The 19,198-nt window shown below is 58.1% G+C and overlaps 1 protein-coding gene across 2 annotated transcripts in view; it reads left to right on the top strand.

The window, feature by feature from the left end:
• Positions 1-19,198, top strand: part of B4GALNT3 (beta-1,4-N-acetyl-galactosaminyltransferase 3) — a gene marked incomplete at its 5' end in the record, with an annotated part of 90,548 nt that overhangs the window by 67,518 nt on the left and 3,832 nt on the right. The window contains 14 exons of one of the 2 annotated variants that reach the window (XM_082666435.1): positions 1,306-1,409; positions 2,357-2,434; positions 9,291-9,386; positions 9,775-9,865; positions 10,236-10,336; positions 10,789-10,856; positions 11,907-11,985; positions 12,104-12,170; positions 13,705-13,848; positions 14,626-14,735; positions 15,449-15,549; positions 15,774-15,835; positions 16,354-17,149; positions 18,497-18,816. In XM_082666435.1, coding sequence (XP_082522561.1) covers positions 1,306-1,409; positions 2,357-2,434; positions 9,291-9,386; positions 9,775-9,865; positions 10,236-10,336; positions 10,789-10,856; positions 11,907-11,985; positions 12,104-12,170; positions 13,705-13,848; positions 14,626-14,735; positions 15,449-15,549; positions 15,774-15,835; positions 16,354-17,149; positions 18,497-18,816 — 2,217 coding nt within the window. Of the gene's footprint in view, positions 1-1,305; positions 1,410-2,356; positions 2,435-9,290; positions 9,387-9,774; positions 9,866-10,235; positions 10,337-10,788; positions 10,857-11,906; positions 11,986-12,103; positions 12,171-13,704; positions 13,849-14,625; positions 14,736-15,448; positions 15,550-15,773; positions 15,836-16,350; positions 17,150-18,496; positions 18,817-19,198 lie in introns of both variants that reach the window. The other variant, XM_082666434.1, reaches the window with a different exon arrangement.

Here is a 19,198-nt window from a genome sequence, read left to right as displayed (position 1 = left end):
AAGGGAAAAGAAATTTTTGCTGTTTTTGCTGTCGCACCTCAAACTGCAGAAGCTACAGCCACAGTGAATGATAAGTGCTCCATTAAGATGGCAGAGGCATTCAGTTTGTACAATAAAATATTTTGAGAGAGACTCATTCACATAACTTTTATTACAATATATTGTTATAACTGTTCTATTTGAGTTTTAGTTAACATTATTAATCTCTCACGGTGCCTAATTTGTAAATTAAACTTAATCATAAGTATGTATAGGAAAAAACATCGTATATATGGGGTTCGGTACTACGTGTGGTTTCAAGCATCCACTGGGGGTCTTGAGTGTATCCCCTGTGGACAAGGGGGTCAACTGTGTTTGCTAAGTGACTCCAGACAGCTGGGCTTCCATTTCCTTACCTGAAATGAGGACTAGGTGGTCTTGAAGGCCCCTCCCAGCTCTTGGTGGCCTGTAATTCTGCCTTACGGTTCCACAAAGTCTCCATCCTGCCCGAGCGTCCCCCTGACCTGTGGGCAGCCCCAGCCCCCAGTGGACAGCAGTGCTGACCACTGAGCTCTGATTCTCCCCCCCAAACCCTCGGCGGCTCCTTGCCCCTCTGCGTGGCTGTGAATGCACATGCGTCTCCCTCATTCTCACTGTGGTTTGGCTGTTACCTTCCCAGGTGTGTGAAAGCCGACCGGCTCCAGGGCCTCAGGGCACAGATGTCAGCCGTCACACACAGCCTCTAGATGCATCCAGGAGGAGCTGGGCCTCAAATCTCATATCTCCAGCTGTTTATAATTCTGAAAGGCAAACGCCAAGTCCTGGCCCACGGTCTCCTGGCGCCCCCAGCTCTGGGTCCATCCAGCAGCCCAGCGACTAACGGTGGGCAGGGGGAGGGCCCCCCGTCAGATAGCCCCACCGGCTCCCTGGCTCGGGGGCAGGGAGGTTGTGAGGGGAAAGCTCAGCTCGCCACCGTGCACCCAGTTCCCCTTTTGGGCGAAATTGGCCTCGACAGGCAGCCTGTGGTGGTCACATGGCAGGACAAAGCTCCGGGTTCACCTGACCTGGTTCCTCCTCTGAATTGGGAAAGACAGCGAGTCCTAACAGGAGATGAGCTCACGCCCTCGCTCTCTGCCGTGTTGACCTTGGCCGAGGTTGTAACTGTCCCCCTACACTCCACCCCACTTCATACCCACCCCAAGACGAGGGCTCAGGAGCCACAGAAGGTACACAATTACCTCTGTTATTACGCCCTGAATCTCGCGGATTTATGAGGTCTTCAGGTCGTGCTGACCTTGTTCCTTTCTTCTTCTTTCCCTTCCTCAGGGTATGGCAGCTGGAGAGAATTGGCCAAGGCTCTGGCCAGCAGGAACATTCCGGCTGTGGATCCAAATCTCCAGTTCTACCGTCCCCAGAGGCTGGGCCTCAAGGTACGTGGCAGGGTCAGCCCGTCCTCCCTGCTGGCGCGTTAACATGGGTCCTCGGCTTCCGCTGCCCACAGAGCCTTAAGGGCATCTTCACATCCTGTGTTAGGAGAGGGCAGAGCAGAGGGAGTCCCTGGATGGCAGGCTGGCCTCATGGGCTCTCCTAGCTTTGTGGGTAGAGACGTCCGTCGTGCCTTCCCCAAAGCCTTGTCGCATAGTTCAAGATGCCCAAGTCTGAGCCGTCCAGGCATGTGGCCTCCATCAGCAGTCTGAGCTGGACCAGCACCTCTCGCCTCTTGCCGGGATGAAGACTGGGCTGGTACTTTAGTGACAGTCCCAGTGCTTGCCGCTAAGAGTCAGAGATGATGCGGTAGAGACGGCCCCTCCCTGCAAATAGCTGGGGGACAGATTTGTACTGGAGTATTTTCCCTATGGTGTTTCTTGGGCTGATGGTCCCTAGAAGCTGCTCTGGGTGGGGATTAGGGAACTTGAGGTCCAGTTCAGCCTGGAGCCCTAAGGTTGAGCCTCTGAGCCTAGAACAGACATGGATCTCCAAGGCCGGACCAGGGCCAAACTGCACCCATGGACCTGCAGGGTAGGGAGGGGGTGGGGTGTCTCCTCCAAGGAGGCCCCCACTTGTTAGGACAGATGAGTCACAGGAGAGGGAGGCAAGGTCCCTGCCCTCAGGAGAGCCTGGTCTAATTAGAAAAAATTTTTCCATATGGGAAGACTGAGAAAAGTCAGGAAAGTAGAAGCACCTCAGGGTTATCCGTTGGAGGTATATTCCTGAGGGATATAGTGTGAGCCAGAAAGGGGAGTGTCCGTAAGTCGATAAGCCTCCGACAGCAGGGCTGGGTCTCCTGAGCCTCTGCTTCCACAGGCACTTTCAAGGGGCCCCGATCCTGCTGTCACCCTCATATTCCCACCAAGTTCATTCTTCTCTGTTCTGCCAGGACCAAGACTCTGCGAGAGGTGGCGGGGGGAACAGCAGCTACCTGAAGTGGAATAAGCCGGTCCCCTGGCTGTCAGAGGTGAGGCTGCTCTTGGAGAGGGTTAAAAAACAATGTTTATAGGGAATTCCAGAGGCTCCAGAAAATTTTCTTCTAGTGGTTGTTATTAAAATTTTTCATCTAATTTGAAGAAAAAAATGAAAGGGTTCCAGGCTCATTGAATTTTCTTCCTTTAGAGAAGGAATCCTAACATTTGCAGGGGGCCTACTGGGTGCCAGGCTTTGTGCATAATCTCCTGTCAGCTTTATGACCCTATAGGATAACACAATGTCCTCATTTTATGGGTGAGGAAAGCAAAGCTGAGGAGAGCTACAGGACTTTCATGTCCGTGTTAATCCCCAGTTATAAAATTCGGCTTCCCAAACTGTCTTTCATGGACCGTTAAATCCCATAAGATATTCCAGGCAGAATGGAATCCACTGTTAAATATGGTTTCAGATCTATAGACATCCACTCCCTGGAAGTACACATTAGCACATGAAAGGCTCTGAGTTCTGCGGTTGTCTGTTTGACTTGGTTTGTTAGCTCAGCACGTACCAAACTTATTTGCCTCCAGAATTACTGTTTCCCGTGAACCATTAATATTCTATGAAACCAGTGTTCTAAGGGACATGTACTAGGAAACTCCGCTTTAGAAAATTTTTTTTTTTTTTTTGCGGTACGCGGGCCTCTCACTGTTGTGGCCCCTCCCGTTGCGGAGCACAGGCTCCGGACACGCAGGCTCAGCGGCCATGGCTCACGGGCGCAGCCGCTCCGCGGCATGTGGGATCTTCCCGGACCGGGGCACGAACCCGCGTCCCCTGCATCGGCAGGCAGACTCTCAACCACTGCGCCACCTGGGAAGCCCTAGAAAATTTTTATAGGAAGCAGTTAAACGTGTGAATGAAAGTTGTCATAAGCATCATCATACCTTTCGTTACATAGGATTTGACAGATTCTTTTTCTTTCAGTGAAGAAGCAGAGGCTCAGGGGGTTAATCGCATGCACAAGATCACCTTGAGTAAAAGCTTGTGCAGACTCCAGAGCAGCGTGGTGCTTTGGGGGTGAACATCGTAAATTTAGGTTTTGTATCATGCAACGTGTCCAAGCCTTTCCTGGCTGGGTGCTGTCAGCCAGCCCGTCATCTCGTCCATACCTGTCACAGGTTGACCTCTTCCACCTGGGTGATTTTATTTCCAGTCCACCCATTTGCCGTGGGGCGGGCGTGAAGGATGCGGTGTCATACAAAATATGATGGTAGGTTATCTACACCGTGAAATTGCCTCTGTTTAAACCCTGAGAGAGGATGGATTACAACACCGGCACACCTGTACCCGGCGATATCATCAGGTAATTAGGCCCTGCCCTGCCCCACCTGGAGATGGCATTGCGAAAACCATTGGTCCAGTGATCCAGCCTTCTGTCCTTTGAGGCCAGTTGGATTATTTATTTATTTATTTTTGGCCTCGGCTCTCGGGATCTTAGTTCCCCAGGAATCAAACCTGTGCCCCCTGCAGTGGAAACGTGGAGTCCTAACCACTGGACCGCCAGGGAAGTCCCTGGATCATTTTTCTTAATGAACCAATGATTTTGAAAGATTATAACTACATAATAATCTGCATTTATTAGTCATTAGTTTTCTTACCTTTTTTGGCCAATCAAGGATGGAGATATATACGTATATATCTCCATGACAGCAGTGACAAATAGTAAATAGTGATTAAAATAGAATTGACTTTTTAAAGAAATAGTTGATCTTTTAGTAAGTGTGTTTAGCCTTTTGGTGGTAGATGCCTGATTTCCACTGACTTTGTCCTTTTACTATTAAAAGTGGCTTATAGGGAACTCCCTGGCGGCCCAGTGGGCCCTCACTGCCGAGGGCCGGGGTGCAATCCCTGGTCGGGGAACTAAGATTCCACAAGCCACGCGGCGTGGCCAAAAGAAAACAAAAAGTGGCTTATAAAATGCTCATTACAGTCTTCATGGATCTTCAGGGAATCACTGATCCAGTCTCCTTATCTTACCGGCAAGGATAGTTAGGCCCCGAATGTTTAAATAACTAGCATATGCCGTCTCCCAGCTGCAGTGGTGCCCTCTCCTCCAGCCCGTCGTGGGGACCTCGGTTCCCCTCTCCTTACCTGTCTCCTGCCTTTTGACATACGGTTTCAGCAGGAAGTGCTCAGGTGAAGGACACATGTCATTTATTGAACATCTGCTGGTTGTCACGGCTGTCAGGTTGCACTGTTGTTGCCCCTTTCCTGGCGATGGCTCCAGAGGGGTTGACTCAGTCACTCCCCCAAGGTGGCATAGCTATTGCAGCCCTGCCCTGCCGGTGAGCACGGACAGAACACGGGAAGGCTGCCCGTGATCTCTCCCTTGACCGTCTCCCCACCCCAGCCCTTGGCCGGCAGCTCAGGATCTCTGAGGCCAGCAGTCGCTCTCAAGCGCAGCAGGCTTAGTCCACTCCCTTGTGAGACCGGGAGTGGACGGCTGGTGGGCTGGGCTTCATGGGGTAACCGCTCTCAAAGACTTGTCCCTGCCAGCCCAGATCATAAGACACTGACTAGCAAACCCCACCAATTAACAAACCTCAGTGCCGGTATATTCACTTAGCAGTCAGTATATGGTCCACTGACCAGACACTGTCTGCTGCTCAGGCCGCTACCCCCAGAAAAGCAAAATAATTATAAGAAGGAAATTTGGTGAACGCAGAATCAGATCAAAGCAAGTCAGAGTCCGTGGGTGACGTCATGCGGGCTTGGCGAGGTGGCGTCTCTCTCCTGAGAGGAGGGCTGGGACCTTGATTCCCCTTCTCAGGCTCCCCCCGCTTTTTTCTCACAGTTTCATTGAGATATAGTTCATATACCATATAATTCACCCATTTAACGTGTACAATTCAGTAGCTTTTAGTATATTCATAGAGTTGTGCATCCCTCACTTTCAATTTAGAACATTTTCCTCACCACTAAGGAACCCGCTCACCTGTTAGCCACCACCCCTTCACTGCCCCCCAGCCCCCAGCCCCCAGCAAGCACGAATCTACCGTCTCTCTAGACCTGCCTGCTCCGGACACTTCATATAAAGGGAATCGTACACTCTGTGTGGCCTTTTGTGTCTGGCTTCTCTCGCTTGGCATTAAGTTTTCGAGGTCCATCCACATAGCAGCGTGTATATCAGAACTGTGTTCATTTTTTTGCTGAATAATCTTCCACTGTGTGGATGGACCACATTTCATTATCCTCGATAGATGGGTATTTGGGTTGTTTCTTCTTTCGGCTCTTGGGAATAAAGCTGCCGTGAACGTTTGTGTACGGGTTTCAGAGCGGATCAGGCTGCCCTTTATTCAGGGCCCTGAACCACCACCAACATACACGTTGTCACCGTGGGGAGACACAAGGGACACCACAGTTCAATTACAAACCATCTGTTCCAATGGGGACAATTCCCTCCAACAGAATTTCACCAGACGGGCCTCGGGCCCTGTCCTCCCAATCTAGAGCCACCTCTTACCCTCTTGGAGCTGGGACCCCCTGGATTCCCAGTGGGAGCTCCCTCGAGGGGCAGGTGTGAACAGGAATCGAGTGGCTCGGGTGGGCTTCCCTGGTGGCGCAGTGGTTGAGAATCCGCCTGCCAATTCAGGGGACACGGGTTCAAGCCCTGATCCGGGAAGATCCCACATGCCGCAGAGCAACTAAGCCCATGCGCCACAACTACTGAGCCTGCGCTCTAGGGCCTGCGAGCCACAACTACTGAGCCCATGTGCCACAACTACTGAAGCCTGCGGCGCCTAGAGCCTGTGCTCCACAACAAGAGAAGCTACCGCAATGAGCAGCCCCTGATTACCGCAACTAGAGAAAGCCCGTGTGCAGCAATGAAGACCCAACACAGCCAAAAATAAATAAATTTATTAAAAAAGAAAAAATAGTAGCTCGGGTGCTAGAAACTCTGAACGGGAGTCCGGTGTGTAGGAACTGGTGACCTCATTGTCCTGCTGGGTGGAAGTCACGTGGTCCAGCCAGGTGTGCTGGTCTCGGGCTGGCCAAGCAGCAGCATGGTCTGTGCTCACACCCGTGCTGGGCTGCTCACCCCTCCTGGAGGTGGACCTGGCCGCCCCGCCTTCGTACCCTCTGCATTTCAGCCTCTGCAGTAGCCGGCACAGGTGGCCCGTTTGTCTGCATGTCTCTCTCCTCTGAGGAACCCTTTTCATCTTTGCGTCATCACTGGTACAGAGCAGACACTTGGTGCTTATAGGATAAATGAAGGAACATATGGTTCCAGACTTAGCTTCTCCAAGCATTTGTTCACTCAGATCATTAAGATGTGCAGGGAACCCACAGGAGGGAGCTGGAACTCTGCCTGGGGAAGTTGCAGAAGCCTAGGGAGAGAGATTTGAAAAGAACCTTGAAGGGTGAGCTGGAGTTTGCCGGGTGGGGAAGAAAGGAAAGGGCCTTCCAAGCAGGAAACAGCATCTGCAAAGGCACAGAGGCGTGTGCGCGCTGGGGTGTAGGTATGACCGGGAGTGTGGCGAGGTGAGGCTGGGAAGGCAGGGTGAGGTTTTGTCCAGAAGCCTCTGGGAACCCTCGGAGGTGTGAAGTGGCAGAGTGGCGTGATCAGATCTGTCTTTAGAAAGACAGTTCTACAGGCAGTGTGAGGAGTCAGTGGTGGGAGATGCCTCCATCCGGTTGGGAGGCTCTGTGAGCCCAGCGAGGCCTGGCAGGGACCCTGTGGTGGGTGGAAGGCAGTGGACGTGGTGGGTGAGCACCCACCAGGCTGCATCCGTACTCCCAGAAGCCCTCCCCCTTCCACAGGGTTCATTGCTGTGTGTCCTTAGGGGCTCAGTTTACCTCTCTGGGCCTCAATATTCTCACCTCTAAAATGAGAGGGTTCAGGGGACTTCCCTGGTGGTCCCGTGGTTAGGACTCTGAGCTTCCACTGCATGGGGCGCAGGTTCGATCCCTGGTCGGGGAGCTAAGATCCCGCATGCCGTGTGGCGAGGCCAAAAAATAGAAAGAAATAAAATAAAAAATAAAATGAGAGGGTTCAACAGGTATTTTCTCCACTGCTTGTAGGCAGAGGTTTCCAATCCATCTTTGGCCGTGGGCGTGTTCTGGGCGTGGGAGTAACCAGTACTCTTCCCTGGACCTTAGCTCTGCTGGACGGTGGAGAGAGGGGGCAGAGGGCCGTGCTGACAAGCCAGAGTCCCATGTCCCTGCCTGACACGAAGTCTCCAAAGCTTGGAGGGACATGGGCCCCGGGGTGGGGGTGAGGGTCACCAGTCAGGGCCTGGGGAGGAAGAAGGTGCCCACTGGTCCCTCGGGGATGGTGTCCATCCCCTCCTACAGCCTGAGGGCAGGTGGAGCGTGGCTGGGGCGCTGGCTCTGTGCTGAGTCAGGGCCTAGCCCCCGGGGATGTGGACAGTGCTCCCCCTGCCTGGGTTTCCTCTGCTGCTACCTAAGCAGGGCCCTGAGGGGCCGTGGGGGGCTAGCCCAGCTCCTTCCTCCTTCCCCTGCCCAAGCCCTTGTAGCCTCTGGCCTCCTGGCTGAGCACAGCAGCCTTCTGGGGGCGAGTCTCCCGGGAGGGGCGTGGGGAAGACAACTGAGTCTTGTAAAAGGGACTTAGGAATTTCCCCAGAAGTAGCACAATGTCCCCATTCTTTCGTTCCAAGAAGCCCTAGCCCAACCCCCACCTACCCAGCCCACATTCTCTCTCCCACCCGTCCCAGCCCCCCACTCATATTCTGGGGAGCGACGGCTGCTACCTGCGGTCCCGGGAAGAACCAAGTTGCTGAGGGGACGGGGTGACGGGCTCTCCTCATGGGGAGGGGACAGTCCTGTCAGGGGGCCCTCCCCGGCCCCTCCTCTCCCCCATCATCCCTCCCTGCGGATCTCTTGCTGAAGCCCTTCTGTCTGGGCTTCCAGTCTGGGTGTCCCTTCCTCCTCTGTCTTCCTTAAGGGCGGCTCGGATTCTGATATCTGACGGCGGGAAGGGCAGGGCCTGTTTGTGTGGCCTGATTGGGGCCCACCTCCCACAACCTGGAGATTAAGCTGGGGAGGGGTGCAGGGAGTGGGGAAGGGCTGAGATGGGGTGATCTGAAGCCCTTTGTCAGGATAATTTGGGACCTTGTCCCCACCCCCCTCCCCTCTCCAACTCCCCACCCTTCCATCCACTCAGGGTCCAGTCTGCTGCCCTTGCCCTCCCCTCCCCTCCAAGGGGGGCCCTGTGCTCCAGGCCTCCAAGCTCAGTCCCGTGCCCACCAGCCCCACAGCCGAGGAGGGGAGGCAGGTACCTCCTTGCTCCTACCTTCCCAGGGCTGCCCCGAAGGCCCAGGCGCCTGGTGGGCATCCCAGCAGAGGCCTGGGCAGCATGAGGCTCTGAGCTCCCAGGAGAGCCGTCAGAGCCCTTCTGCCGATGGGGCCCCCAGACCTCCTGCAGCTTTGCCAGCTGCTTTCCCGTGAGGGCAGCCAGTAGCACGAAGACCACGGGTGGGTGAGGTTTCGCCCAGACAGCTGTGCGGGTGTCCTCTTACGAGGCGGTAGGGGAGGGAGAGCGGGTCCGGCTGAAGCCCCAGCCTGGCACCTCCCTCCTGCCATTCTGTCCTGGCTGTTACTCCCCCTGCCTGGGGGATGCAGACCAGCCCACTTCCTGCATGGAAAGAGCCGGGAGTGTGTATATGTGCGTGTACATGCATGTGGGCGTGTGGACACGTGCAAGGACAGAAAAACAGCCCCAGGCCTCAGGGCCAGGCCACGGGGATGAGGTTCCCCAGGCAGCTGCGGGTGCCGAGGATGGGAGCGGGACTGGGTGGACCATGACCTTCAACAGTGAGGAGCGCTCGGGCCGGGCCGGGGCTGCAGGCCGGCCCCATCTCACGCTCACACCCTGTCCCTGCCCCGTGCAGTTCCGGGGCCGCGTCAACCTGCACGTGTTTGAAGACTGGTGCGGCAGCTCCATGCAGCAGCTGCGGAGGGACCTCCACTTCCCCCTGTACCCACACGTGAGTGCCTCCTCCCCCGCTGCCCTCCTGCCCCGCTCCTGGCGCTCACGCCTGCACCCCGCTTCTGTCTTCCTCACTTTCCCTTGCTTTTGTTCTGGTTCGTTTCTTTTCCTTTATCCTGTGGACCCCCTTCTAATGCCCACAGTGTCTCCCTTGTTCCCTTCCCAGGGATTTCCCTGGCAATATAATTTACCCAGGAGGCCACCACATACAGTTGTGGGGCTGTGCACTGTTGCAGGTCACCTAGATAAAGAAGCAAGTGGGAGAGGGAGGTGGGTCCGCCCGCCTCCCGCCCTCCTCGTCCTCCCGCCAGCCCTGAGCAGACCAGCCTCTTCACTTCCCTCTTCCCTCTTCCGGGTAATGGTCCCCCTCTGGTTTCCCGGCACAGATCCGCACAACCCTGAGGAAGCTGGCCGTGTCCCCCAAGTGGACCAACTATGGCCTCCGCATCTTTGGCTACCTGCACCCCTTCAGCGACGGTGAGGCCAGCCCCGGATCCCGCTCTTCCCCTTCCTGCCCGAGTTCTCAGGGTGCCCGGAACACATCGCCTGCCCTGGGTCAGCTGGACCCTGTTAGCCCACCCTCAGGGGAGGGGTGGAGTTTGGCCGTGGTGAGGCCTCACGCAGGCCCCCAGGCGGCCACTTCACGCCCTGATTTGAAGGGTCTGGAACTAGCTGGTCCCTCCCTGTAAGTCTCCATCTCCACGGGGTCTCCCAGGGTGTAGAGACCCCCACTTTACAAAGAGGGGAGCCCAGCAGCAAGCCCCCAAAGAGGACTTAGCCTGAGACATGAGAACCCGCTATGTGGAGGCCCGTCCTGCTCTCACCTGGAAACCGCCCTCATGCCCAGGGGAGATCCAGTTTGCCATCGCCGCCGATGACAACGCAGAATTCTGGCTGAGCCGTGACGACCAGGTCTCAGGCCTGCAGCTGCTGGCCAGCGTCGGCAAGGTAGGGTCCCCACGGTCCCATGGGCCCTCCCACTGCCCCCAGGAGCCAGGTCACCTGCCTCCATCAGGACAGTCTGGTGTGACAGCCAGGGAAGAGGCATGAGAAGCTGCATTCTCCCCCGCTGCCTCCCATCTTACAGAGGGATGGACTGGGTGTGGCCGGGAACAGACCCCGGGAAGACTCAGGACTGGGCCACACCCATCCTGGGTGCTCTGGTCCTGATGCTGAGGCTTCACGCGGTGGGCGCCGGCTGCTGGGGGTGGGGCGTGCGGGGAAGGGGAGTTACTTCCCGAGTGGTCCCGTGTCCCTTCCCACCCTCCCCATCTCCCCTCCTCCCTCCTCCCACTTGCCTCCTCTCTCCTTCTGCCTGTGTCCCCTCACTCGCCACTTCCCACCCTCCATACTTTGCCTTTGTGTCCGCCCTTCTCTTCCCTTGCTCCCCACACCTCCAGACTGGAAAAGAGTGGACTGCCCCTGGAGAGTTCGGGAAATTTCGGAGTCAAATGTCCAGGCCAGTGAGGTGAGTAGGGAGTGTGGTGACAGGAACGGCAGAAGCCCCAGCCTCCGTGAGGTGCCGAGAGGCCGGCTCAGGGCTGGGGCCCGGGTCCGGGGTACACTTCCCCCCCGCCGCCCCATCACAGAGGTTCAGCGAGCCAGGGCCACGTGCATTCAGGTAAACCAGGTCTTTGATTAGAGACCACCTGGCCCATCCTTCCTCACTTTACAGATGAGGAACTGAGGCCCAGAGAGGGCTGTGACTTAATGAGGGTCACACAGCTGTTCAGACGCACTCAGGACTGGAAAACAGAATGGGTCTCCTTTCTTCCCGCCCTTGCTTGCCCGTTTTCTCCATCCCTGCAGGGTCCACAGTTGGACCGCCTCTGCTCTTTCTGAGCTGCAGAAAGTTCTGAATGGCGGGGAGCCCCTGGGCAGGCTGGAGGGAAGGCCTGGAGTGGCTGGGATGGGAACCATCCCAGCCCCAGAGCGCCACCTGGTGGCCCGCGCACACTGGCACGAACACGTGTTGGCTTGAAGGTGCCGGGTGCTGGTGTTGATGGTAGTGAGACAGTACAGCTTGCACAGAGCACTGACCGTGCCAGCCCCCGAGGTCACCACTTCCCGTGTGACTCAGCACAGCAGCCGAGGATGAGGGCTCTAAAGCCAGACTGCCTGGGTCCAAACCCCAACTGCACCCTTATTACCTGGGGACTTTGGGCAAATTACCCAAATTTTCTGCACCTCAGGGTTCTTACCTGCAAACAGGGATTACGTGAGTTCATGTGTATAAAGCACTGAGCACAGTGCCTCCACATAGGAACAGCTATCTGAGGGTTAACAGGGAGCTGAGTATCCAGGGAGGTTAGTGCTGTTGTTATCCCATCTCACGGGAGGGAAGACTGAGGCCGCCCTGTCAGTAAGCGGCGATGGGGGTTCTGACCCAGATGCTCGCCAGCAGGTCCCTGGGACCAGGAGAAGGGAGGGAGGGACGGGGCGTGTGTGGCGCTGGGAGGGGGCTCAGGCGGCGTGGGGGCCTGGGAGACAGCCCCCGTTCCCTGCCCTCTCCCGCCAGCCTGTCAGCCGCCCGCAGGTACTACTTCGAGGTGCTACACAAGCAGAACGACCAGGGCACCGACCACGTGGAAGTCGCGGTGAGCCCCCGAGGTCCCCTCTGCCTCTGTGCCTGGCCGCCCCTCTGCCCAGGCCCCTGAGCTCTGTTCCAAATCAGCCACCTCCAACCTGCCGCGTCCACCCTCTCTCCTCTCCCAGTGGCGACGGAATGACCCCGGGGCCAAGTTCAGCATCATTGACTCCGCTTCCCTGTCCCTCTTCACAAGTGAGTGTCCTGCCCCAGCCTGGGGACGGGCCGAGGTGGGGCTGGCTTGGCGGGGCTGGGAGGGCTGCCTTGAACGAGGTGTGGAGGGTCCGGACCAAGGAGCAGAGCCTGAAGGGCGCTATGGTCAGAGGTCCTTAGCTCCCGGGGGGTCGGTGACCTGTGAGCGCCTTCCGGAAACTCTCCGAGCCCTCGCCCCAGAGAAACACCCGTCCGCCTCCACATGGTGTTGTCTGTATGATTTCAAGGGGATCCAGAGACCAGGACGCTCACTCCAGATGAAAAGCCTCTGAGGGAGGCCAGTCCCTATTTTGCAGATGAGCCGCCATGGTTCTCGCACGGCTGTGGCCAGAGGAGAGGAAGCGTTCTCACCTCTCTCAGGCTGCAGTCAGTGGACTCCCCGAGTATACTTGTTGCTTATGATTTCTCCCTGCCTGGAGGCCCCACTGAGAAGTCACCACCGGCTGGTGGGCCGTGTGGGCCCAGGTATAGGAGGAGCTGGCAGAGCAGAAGCCCTGGCGAGGAAGGGAAGGTGGGTCTGGAGGAGACCGGGAGACGGTGGGAAGAGCGTTTGCACGGAGGGCAGGAGGGAGAGCGGAACGGAAGGTCTGGTTCACAGGAGAGGGTGGCAGTGAGGAAGGGGCGAGAGGGGTCGGGGGAGGCTGCCGGTGACCGAAGCAGGAGGTCAGGGCAGAAGGGCCAGTTGGTGCCAGAAGAGGAAGGGAGATTGGAATCCGTAGATTGAGTGTGAACCAAAAAAAAGGAAGCCCGAGGCCAATTCAGGTAAGAAGCCAGTGAGATGGGCCAGAGGTAACCGAGCTCTTATCTGGGGCCACGGCAGACGATCTCAGGAAGCAGGGAGCAGAGACAAGCAGCCAGCCCCCGGGGCTGCTCAGATAGGGGACAAGTAGTCTTGAACACCAGACCCCCAGAGGGAGGTGAGGGGTGGGTGTTGGAAGCCTAGGGGCTCCCTGCTTGCTGGGCCTGGGCTTGTCTGCTGGAGAGGCTGAGACACAGGCCTGGGTTCACTCAGCTTTTGTGTGATCTCAGGCACGTGACTTTGCTTCCCTTTGCCCAAGTTCCTTGTCTGTAAAGTGGGAATGATGGTAATAGTACGTAAGCCCCAGCAGCTCTGAGGATTCAATGCGTCGATATTTGTAGATGCTTGGATCGGCGCCTGGCTTATTATTTAGTAAGTGCCCTTCCTGCGTTTGTCAAATAAACAGACTTCTAATGATGAATTTCCAGCAGGTAGCAGGTAACACATTTTGAGGAAGAGGTGGCTTTTTCCAACTCACACGAAACTGTGGTGTGTGCTGGCCCTGGGGCTGGTGGAGGGGGTCCAAGGGAGACCACAGGTTGTGGAGGCAGGGTTGGGGCAAGCGGGATTGAGCGCGTCACATACTGTACCAGCCTGGGGATACGGAAGCCTTCAGTCGGCCCCTTCCTGGCCCCTCCAGGGGGCAGGGGCCTGGCTTCTGGGCTGACTTTCTCTGGGAGTCACAGCTGCCCTCTGTTCTTTCCTCCCTGGGCCCAGATGAGACAGTCCTGAGGATGGATGAGGTGGGCCACATCCCGCAGACAGCAGCCAGCCATGCAGGCTCCCCAGACCCTCTTCCCACTGATGAGCAGCCCCTGGCCGACATGCTGCGGCCCGACCCTCGGGACACCCTCTATCGAGGTACGACCTCACTGCGGACTTGACCTCCGGCTGGGGGACACGCTGCCAGGTCCGCGGATGTCGAGGAGGAGGCCTCTGTGCTACCGCAATATCCCCAAATCAGAGACTCTTTTCTTTTACTTGTATGAAATATAACATGCATACAGAAAGGTACAAAAAGACAGATGTACAGCTTTGCAATTGTGCAAATCATTACAGAGCAAACATTAAAGGACAAGAAATAGAGCCAGAACCCAGGTGTGCCCTCTGCAATCACGTATATCGGTTTCTTATTGGATTCTAGCTCTTGCTGTCCAGTGAGAGAAGTACGTCCCCACTAAGGTGTAGGAGTCTTAAGCTGTCCAGAGTGTTTACATTTTAAAAGACGACAAACTGTCCCCTTCCAGCCCTGTCCTCGCCATGACAGCCGGAAGGGAATTCAGTTACTGACACTGCCCTAGGGGGAGGCTTCTTGGCCTCACAGGGAGTTTCTAAACCTGTTTTGAGACTGGCCCTGTACAGCGATCCCAGCACCGTCCTGTGCCTCGAGTCAGGCACCGCGTGCGGGCTCTCTGCCTCCAGCTGCCCCTGGAATCCGCCCCTACCCCCAAGAGTGGTGGCAGCCTCCGCTTGGTGGCCTCAGCTGCCGGGCTGGATGCTGCCACGAGTGAAAACAGAAACGTGTGGGCTTGGGGCCGCAGATCCAGCCCTCGCCCCGCAGCCTGGAGGCTTTGTGGCTGTGAGCCAGCCTGTTTCAGGCTCCCTCACTCAACCTCACTTCGCCTCCTTCTGTCCCAGTGCCACTGATCCCCAGATCCCAGCTCCGCCGCGTCCTGCCCGACTGTCCCTACAAGCCCAGCTACCTGGTGGACGGGCTTCGTCTGCAGCGCTACCAGGGACTCCGGTTTGTAAGTCTCGGGCCAGGCGGCAGGGCCAGGCGTGGGAGGGGGCTCGCTGCCCATTGCCGGGACTGCAGAGGCTGGCCCCTCCTCCCCACTCCACACGCCAGCGGGTGGGATGCCTCCTGGGGCCCAGAGAACCGGCATTTCGCTGTGCCCGGCCGGATGGGCTGCCCTGCGGGGCCGGATGGGCTGCCCTGCGGGGCCCGGAGCCGTGCGGGGAGGGCTGGCTAAGGCCTCCCATCCTCCGCCCCGAGGGTGGCGGTATTTATTAAACTTATAGACAAGGCGCTGGTGAGGTGGAGCTCCGCCTTGGAGAACCCCTAGCCCGCACGGAAGCCCCAGGGGCAGGATCCTGCTGCGCCCCTGGGTCCAGAGGTGACGGCGGGAGAGGCTGGGGGCAGCCGTGGGGCAGGGCTGAGAAGGCTTTTGGTGGCCGAGGCCTCGAGCTATGTTGAAAGGGGGCAAAAGACAGTGCAGGGAGTAACAGGGGTTGTCTCGGGACTGTGGGAGGTGGCAGGAGAGGGCAAGGCCGCAGGAGGGGCGGGGTGGAGGGGTGGCCCCGGCTGCAGCTGCGGAGAACAAGCCAGGGCAGGAGGCTGGGATGTGCACACGGGGCGCTTGACCCAGGCACGTTCAGTCCAGAGCCCAGGGGAGGGCATGTCAGGGGTGGGGTGGAATCCCGATGCTGTGTCCACAACAGCCCTGCTCTCCGCCTCCAGGTTCACCTGTCCTTTGTTTACCCCAATGACTACACCCGCCTGAGCCACATGGAGACCCATAATAAGTGCTTCTACCAGGAAAACTCCTACTACCAGGACAGGTGAGACACTGATGGGGCAGGAGCCGGGAGGGCTGCCTGGACCAGAAGGGCCACAGAGACCCTCCACCAAGGAGCCTTGGCGCTTCCTGGGTGCTTCACACAAGCACACGTGCACACACGCAGCCTCCCCCCCTGCACCCCCCGCCGGGCGTGACCTCAGGCCGCCCCTTCCGCCCCCGCCATGGCCTGCAGGGTGCCCATGCCAGCCTCCCTCACTCCTGCAGGCTCAACTTTCAGGACTACATCAAGATTGACCAGCCTCCGAAGCAGGGGCCGGAGCAGCCAGGTACAGAGTGACAGCCGAGCCGCCCTCCGCCCGCAGGAGCTTAGAATGCAAACCCCACAGCCCTTCCCCCCAGCCCCAAGGGTGGGGGGAGGAGCCCTTCTCCCCCCTCTTCCTTTCCAAGGCACATGTAGAGGACGAAGGGCCATGGGGGACGCTACCTGAACTGTCCGAGGGCCTCGCTACCCCGGCCCATCATTAGGGAAGCTCTGCTGTGCAGAAGCACTGTCTTCCTGTGGCCTCTCTCCTTGCAGTGCTGGGGACTAAGTGGGGCTGTCTGCTGGGTCCCTGCATGTGCCAGGCCCCGGCTAGTGCTTTCTGTCCTTCGTGTCACTTACTCTTGACAACCCTATGGAAGAGGGAGACCCTGGCTTTAGCTGAGGTTGAGTAACTCACCCCGGGCCCAGTGCAGGCCCCGCCAGGGACCCCCGCTGGCTCACCCACTGGTCCTCAGCCGTCTCGTGGATCTTGTTGGGGAGAGGTTGAAACCCCACGCGAGGGATGGTTGTTGTTGACAGCAGGTTCCGAGGAAGGCCTTCTAGAAGAATCCCAGTACGGAGAAGCGGCAGAGGACACCCCTGCCCCTGACGGCCAGAACGCCAGGACACCGGAGGGGAAGCAAGGGCCCCCGACGGCCCCCGGGCAGGACGCCACCAACCGCCGCCTACGAAGCCTGCGGAGGCTTCTGGCTCGGCCGCAGGGGGGCCTGGTGGTGCCCCCTCCCACGCAGAACTCCACAGCCCCCTTCCCAGCAAGGACCAGCGCCATCCCGGCCCAGCCAGCAGAGAAGAAGGCCAGGAAGCCCAACCCCGAGCCCCACCAGGCTCCACGGCATCCTGACAAGTGGCCCCCGGGACGCCCAGCAGGGCACCCGCCTCCAGTGAAGAGGCCCAGACCCGCGGGTGGCAGCCCCGGGAAGACGCTGGGGCAGTCCCAGTGGCTGAGTCAAGTTGAGTCATACATTGCAAAGCAGAGAAGGGGCGACAGGACGGAGCCTCCGGACCCCAGGAGGGCTTGGCCTAAGGAGGCGGAGGAGGTGTTGGCCGCGGCTGGCGGCCAGGAAGGACGAGCGGAGGGAGAGGACGAGGGGGAAGAAGAGGAGGAGGAGGTGAGGGAGGTGTTGGAATACCTGTCCATGTTCGACCCGGTGGTGAACTGGGACCAGACCTTCAGTGCCGGCAACCTCGACTTCCAAGCCCTGCGGACCGACTGGATTGACCTGAGCTGTAACACGTCTGGCAACCTGCTGCTTCCCGAGCAGGAGGCGCTCGAGGTCACGCGGGTCTTCTTGAAGAAGCTTAACCAGCGCAGCCGGGGGTAAGGTAAAGGGCTCTCGTGGGCTGGGCAGGGGGGGGCCCTGGCCGCAGGCGCCTGGGAGGATGAGTGCCTGTCAGGTCTCGGTCCCACCATCAGGCAAGGTCTGAGATCCCTGGGGCCTGTCCCAGGACACAGGCTGAACACTGGGAAGGCTCTCAGGGAGGGAGCTGGTAAAGAGATGGGACAGGCAAAACTGGGGCTAAAAAGACACCTTGAGACCCAGATGTGGGCTAGAAGGGCGGGGGCAGAAGGCATGGATGAATGCTCTGTTCTTTCATTCATTCATTCAACCCACCAACATTTTTCTAGTTGAGATAAAAGGCACATACCGGGCTTCCCTGGTGGCGCAGTGGTTGAGAGTCCGCCTGCCGATGCAGGGGACGCGGGTTCGTGCCCCGGTCTGGGAAGATCCCACATGCCGCGGAGCGCCTGGGCCCGTGAGCCATGGCCGCTGAGCCTGTGCGTCCGGAGCCTGAGCTCCGCAACAGGAGAGGCCACAACAGTGAGAGGCCCACGTACCGCAAAAAAAAAAAAAAAAAAAAAAAAAGGCACGTACCATTCAGCCCACCGTTCTGGAGTGTGCGATTCAGTGGTTTTTAAGTGTATTCAGGATGTTGTGCAGCCACCACCACTACGTGATTCCAGAACATTTTTATCGCTTTTATTATTTTTTTTAATTAATTAATTAATTTTATTTTTGGCTGCGTTGGGTCTATTGCTGCGCGGGCTTTCTCTAGTTGCTGCGAGCGGGGGCTACTCTTCGTTGTGGTGCATGGGCTTCTCATTGCGGTGGCTTCTCTTGTTGCGGAGCACAGGGTCTAGGCACGCGGGCTTCAGTAGTTGTGGCTCACGGGCTTAATTGCTCCATGGCATGTGGGATCTTCCCGGACCAGGGCTTGAACCCGTGTCCCCTGCATTGGCAGGCGGATTCTCAACAACTGCGCCACCAGGGAAGCCCAATAGGTGCATTTTGTTTTGTTTTGTTTTTGTGGTACGCGGGCCTCTCACTGCTGTGGCCTCTCCCGTTGCGGAGCACAGGCTCCGGACGCGCAGGCTCAGCGGCCATGGCTCACGGGCCTAGCCGCTTCGCGGCGTGTGGGATCTTCCCGGACCGGGGCACGAACCCGTGTCCCCTGCATCGGCAGGCGGACTCTCAACCAGTTGCGCCACCAGGGAGGCCCCAATAGGTGCATTTTTAAAGATGGCAGCAGTGCTCACTGGAGCAGGTAAGCATCACGCAAGCATGTTAACCAACAGCAAAGCTGGGCGAAGACCAAGGTCTCCTGACGACTGGCCTCGCTCCCACATGCGGGAAGAGTGACCCAAGCCCCGCACCCTTTCCGCCAGGAGGTACCAGCTGCGGCGCATCGTGAACGTGGAGAAGCGTCAGGACCACCTCCGTGGGGGCCGCTACCTGCTGGAGCTTGAGCTGCTGGAACGAGGCCAGCACCTGGTGCGGCTCTCGGAGTTCGTGTCCACGCGTGGCAGGCAGGGCGTCGATGCCGCTGGTGGGGAAGAGGCCGAGGCCCGGAACCTGCAAGGCCTGGTGTGGAGCCCACACGACCGCCAGAGACACGTCCTGAGTGCCCGGGCCCCGGAGCCCAAGCTGTGCTGGCCCCAGGGCTTCTCCTGGAACCACCACGCCGTGGTCCACTTCGTTGTGCCGGGTGAGCCTCCTGCCACCTGGGCGCTGTCCGCGGAGCAGGGGCCTCACGTGATCACGAGCACCCGGTCTCTGCTCCCCGATGTGATTCCACAAGAACTTGTGGGAGAGGCCACTTCGGGAAACGGGCTCACAGGAGAAAAGTAACTAGTGTGAGGTCATGTGGGCAGTCGGGGCTGCAGCTGGGAAGGACGCTGACCCATAGGCCAGCGGCTCTTCTTACTGACCCAGCATTCAGGGTTGGACGTGAAAATCAGCTTGGGCTGCTGGCCTGGGGCAGTGCGACAGGGAGGGCAGACTGGCTGGTTTTTATAGCAAGAGGGGAGCCTGTCAAGGAGTGTAGCCGTGGGGTCGGACAGAACGTGAAGGATGACCGTAAGATGGAC

Source organism: Grampus griseus (genome assembly GCF_964374135.1).
Source record: "Grampus griseus genome assembly, chromosome: 11".
NCBI lineage: Eukaryota > Metazoa > Chordata > Mammalia > Artiodactyla > Delphinidae > Grampus > Grampus griseus.
Note: the sequence above shows the minus strand (reverse complement) of the source record. Positions and strands in the feature narration are given on the sequence as shown.